Genomic DNA, 4,996 nt, shown 5'->3' with positions numbered 1-4,996 from the left:
CGTTCCTCCTGGATCTCCAGGTTCTGGACCTGGAGCAGTTCTCTCCTCGGGGTTCTCCGACTCTGGACCCGTCAAGAGGACCAGAACCAGGAACTGAACTCCACGCCCGTCTCTGCCGGGCCACCAGGCCCAGCACGACCCACTGACACTTCACCAGAACCGTCCTGTCAACCTGCTTCAGCCGTCTATTGGACCCGTCCAGGGCCCGTCCGGGACTCGTCTGGGGCCCGTCCAGGGCCTGTCCGGGACTCGTCTGGGGCCCGTCCAGGGCCTGTCCGGGACCCGTCTGGGGCCCGTCCAGGACTCGTCTCCTGGACCCGTCCAGGGCCCGTCCGGGACTCGCCCGGGGCCCGTCCGGGACCCGCCTCGGTCCCCACGGAACCAGCACCGGTGTTCTGTCGATTTCTGCTGCCTTGTCAAAAAATGCTACCGATAGCGTTTGTCTATCGATTTTTGCTTTTTTTCCATCATTACATTACAACTTTTGGTATTTTTTTGTTTATGCCCAAAAAAGAAATGTTTTTTTGGACACTAGAATAACTGGTGCCATGTTTTTGCCTTTAAATATGTTTAAAGGTATGAAAACATTAAAGTTTTCAGTTATAATTGCATAAATTGTCTATATTTCATTACTTTACATACTGTCTTGGGGTTACATTTGCATAAAATGCAAAAAACCAAATTCTCAAAAATTAAAAAACTGAAATAGACCAAAAATAAAAAAAAAATAAAACTGAATATGGGGGAAAAAAAACAATTTCATACGTCTGTTTGGTAATTCTGCCCCACGATGTTTCTGTTTCAGTTCTATCAGCATTCTGGGAGCTGATTGGTCCTTACAGCATCATTAGCTGCAATACTTGCTGTTGAATCTCAATATAATACTAGGATTAATATGTTGCAGAACTACAGTCATATAATTCATGCAACTGCTCAAAAAACAGTTTTAATAACACTAACCCAAATCAATATCGGAATCGGATCAAGTCGAATCTTGATAATCGATTCTGAATCTCAAGAATCAGAATCGAATGGAATCTTGATAATTTAATTGATCCCCAGCCCTGGTTAAGAGCAGCGTGGACTGAAGGGATGCAAGAAATTATGGCCAATCAAACTTTGAAAATGGACTGTGCAGAATCACAAAGGGCAGCATGGATGGACAGAACACCGGACCCACGTCAGTCCCCTCACAACCGGTACCGGTACCGGGGCCTACTCGGCCCGTTTCTTCCCGAACACGGCGGACACGCTGCGGACGATGCCGCGCACGCCGGCCGAGCTCTTGCGCAGCGCGCGCGTCTCCCGCACCAGGTGCACCAGGCGGTGGAAGACGAGCAGCGCGCCGTGGTAGGTCTCGGCCGCCGACACCTCGAAGAAGCCGCAGCGCTGCGACAGCGCCAGCAGCCGGCCCTCCTCCCCGGACACGCGCCGGTGCCGCGCCAGGTCGCGCTTGTTGCCCACGATCACCACGGGCGGCCGCGCCGACGCCGGCTTGCGCCGCAGCAGCGCCAGCCGCTGGCGCGCCGCCTGGAAGGACGCGGCGTCGCAGATGTCGTACACCAGGATCACGCCGTCCGCCCACTGCAGCTGCTTGGCCGAGGCCGAGTCCTGGCCGGCCTGCAGGGGAGAAAACACGGTGGTTTATTAAGAGTTAGCAACTATGGGGAACAAATATGATCCCCATGATCAGGAAAACAAAGAACCCATGTTAAACAACGATGCATCTCAGTGACAGGAGTTAATTACGGAAAAAGGAAACGGAAAAGTATAATTTTTTTTCACTATGCACTTCGAGAAAAAAGTCGAAATGTCGAGAAAAAATTCAAAATTTCGAGAAAAAAGTCGAAATGTCAAGAAAAAATTCAAAATGTCGATAAAAAAGTCGAAATGTTGAGAAAAAAGTCAAAATGTCAAGAAAAAAGTCGAAATGTTGAGAAAAAAGTCGAAATGTCGAGAAAAAATTCAAAATGTCGAGAAAAAAGTCAAAATGTTGAGATTAATGTTGAAGTACAATTTTAGAGAAAAATTCAAAATGATGAGAAAAAAGTTGAAATGTCGAAATTAGTGTTGAAATACAATTTCAAGAAAAAGTCGAAATCTATTTCAACTTTATTCTTGAAATTTCGACTTTATTCACGAAATTGTACTTCAACACTACTTTCGACATTTCGACTTTTTTCTCAACATTTCGACTTTTTTCTCGAAGTGCATAATGAAAAAAAAATCTTCCTCTCAAATATTTTTTCTCCTGCATGGCCCTGATACTCTTCCGTAGTGGAACAGTTTAGATACAGAAATGAAAATGTGTAGCACGTTATTACAATTCAAAGGGGCCTATGGACATGTGTATGTATATGTATGTATGCGTATGTATTATTTTATTATTGTATTATTGCTTATACTAATACTGTATGGAATGATATTTATTAATGACATTGCACTAGTTTTTAACATTTTTTGTGAAAAGGGGAGGCGTCATAAGTTTAGGCTTCTGTCTACACCTTTTAGTCCTTGGTTTTTAGTTAAAATTGTATATATATATATATATATATATATATATATATATATATATATATATATATATATATATATATATATATATATATATATATATATATATATATTATATATATATATTTATTTTTTTGTATTACACTGAGGATTTCCACCTGTACTTTGGGTCATTTGTGTAGTGGACATTGAAAGGACCAGACGTACCTGCGAGTCCCAGATGTTGATGCAGATGTCCTGGCCGTCGATTCTGTCCACCCGACTGTAAACCGACTCTGAAAGAGCAAGACGTGGATTTAGAGTCCAGTTCACGTTTGGAACCAAGTTCAAGTTCACTTGTACACATTTTCAGGTTTAAAGGACGTTGAAAAGACGTTGAAAAAACGGCTCTGTTGAAAAATAGTTCAAAATTGGTTCAAAAGTGAAAGTTTCACCGGCTATTAAAAGATTCATATTTATTAAAACGTTCATATTTAGACCAAATTCCACCTTAATTTCCAATACTGGTTTTTCAATGCGAGATTTCAACATGGTTTACTGGTCAAGGTCCAAAATGACAAAACATTATGTGCGTTGACATTAAAAAATAGGAATTTCTGTAATATTGCATTTCCTGGTGAAATATGGGGATGATAAAGAGAATCTCACCGATGTCTCCGTACTCCCCGATGAACCGCCGGGTCAGGAACCGGACCGTGAGGGCTGGGGGGAGAGGACAGGGTCAGAACCAGAACCAGAACCAGGACCATAACCAGGACTAGGACCAGGACCAGAACTAGGACCAGGACCTGGACCAGAACTAGGACCTGGATCAGGACCTGGACCAGGACCAGGACCAGGACCTGGACCAGAACTAGGACCTGGACCTGGACCTGGACCTGGTCCTGGACCAGGACTAGAACCAGGACTAGGACCTGGACCAGGACCAGAACCAGGACCAGAACCAGGACCAGAACTAGGACCAGAACCAGGACCAGGACCAGGACCTGGACCAGAACTTCAGGTCATCAGATTTCACACAAAAATGTATTGATATTGTGATTAAAACACGTTGCTGCATTTTAAAATCCGACTGGGAAAGAAGATTAAAATCCAGAAACTTGAATAATAATAATAATAATAATAATAATAATAATAATAATAATAATAATAATAATAATAATAATAATAATAATTTCATTTCTATTTATTCCGATCATGGAAATATGCAAACAAAGTAAAATGACAACACAATCAAAAGCATATTCCATAACCAGAAAGGAGCAGGAAGAAGAAAATCTTATTCTACTTCCTCAAAACAACATTGAACAATAATAACAGACGGTCTGCACAATTACTTAGTTAACATCACAAAGAAAGAAAAACCAAAAAATCAGAGATAGATTGTCTGTCTCCATACGCATATATATATATATATATGTATATATATATATATATATATATATATATATATATATATATATATATATATATATATATATATCCACTTGGAGCAGAAACCTCCACAAAGACCCATCCTGGTCCCGACAGTCCTGCAGGTGTGTGTGTATATATATATATATATATATATATATATATATATATACATATATACACACAGGACTGTCTCAGAAAATTAAAATATTGTGATAAAGTCCTTTATTTTCTGTAATGCAAAAGTGTCATACATTCTGGATTTATTACAAATCAACTGAAATATTGCAAGTCTTTTATTATTTTAATATTGCTGATCATGGCTTACAGCTTAAGAAAACTCAAATATCCTACCTCAAAAAATTAGAATATTCAGGGAATCTTAAAATGTAAACCATAATCATCAATATTAAAATAATAAAAGGCTTGCAATATTTCAGTTGATTTGTAATGAATCCAGAATGTATGACATTTTTGTTTTTTTTATTGCATTACAGAAAATAAAGAACTTTATCACAATATTCTAATTTTCTGAGACAGTCCTGTGTGTGTGTGTTTATATATATGTGTGTATACATGTAAATGTGTGTGTTTATATATATATATATACATATATATATATATATATATATATATATATATATATATATATATATATATATATATATATATATATATATATATATATATATGTGTGTGTGTATACATGTAAACGTGTGTGTTCTCACCGCTCTTCCCCACGTGTCTGGCTCCCAGCAGCAGGATATTCACCTCCACCCTCTGCTGGTTCTGGTTCTGGTGGTTCTGGTTCTGGTTCTGCTCTCTGCCCTCCATCACCTCCACGCGGGGTTTTACCTCCACCACCATCACTGGTTCTGGATCAGGTCAGGATCCGGTCTAGTTTTGGATCAGGTCTGGTCCAGGTCTAGTTCTGATCCAGGTTCAGGTCCAGGTTCAGGTTCAGGTCTGGTCCAGGTCTGGTTCTGGTCCAGGTCTAGTTCTGGTTCTGTCTGGTCTCTGGACTGCAGGTCCTGCAGGTCCGTGTCCTCTTATAAGCTGAGGGGGCGGG

General features: G+C 40.5%; 1 protein-coding gene across 1 annotated transcript; it reads right to left on the bottom strand.

The window, feature by feature from the left end:
- Positions 1-241: 241 nt before the first annotated feature.
- On the bottom strand, positions 242-4,794 carry zgc:171704 (Ras-related and estrogen-regulated growth inhibitor-like protein). The gene is made up of 6 exons (XM_061718095.1): positions 4,783-4,794; positions 4,656-4,722; positions 3,163-3,216; positions 2,722-2,789; positions 318-1,620; positions 242-271 (listed from the first exon to the last, which is right to left on the bottom strand). The coding sequence occupies exons 1-5, from the start codon at positions 4,792-4,794 to the stop codon at positions 1,216-1,218; spliced, it is 606 nt and encodes a 201-aa protein (XP_061574079.1). The 3' UTR covers positions 242-271; positions 318-1,215.
- Positions 4,795-4,996: the final 202 nt, after the last annotated feature.

The sequence above is a fragment of the Cololabis saira genome, chromosome 3 (assembly GCF_033807715.1).
Source record: "Cololabis saira isolate AMF1-May2022 chromosome 3, fColSai1.1, whole genome shotgun sequence".
In the NCBI taxonomy this organism is placed as follows: domain Eukaryota; kingdom Metazoa; phylum Chordata; class Actinopteri; order Beloniformes; family Belonidae; genus Cololabis; species Cololabis saira.
This window is presented reverse-complemented; position numbering and strand designations above follow the sequence as displayed.

Coding starts and splice junctions, on each gene's coding strand:
- zgc:171704 (XM_061718095.1), bottom strand. Junction 3,217..4,655: donor CAGACACGTGGGGAAGAGCG/GTGAGAACACAC, acceptor CTCTCCCCCCAG/CCCTCACGGTCCGGTTCCTG. Junction 1,621..2,721: donor TCAACATCTGGGACTCGCAG/GTACGTCTGGTC, acceptor TCTCCCCTGCAG/GCCGGCCAGGACTCGGCCTC.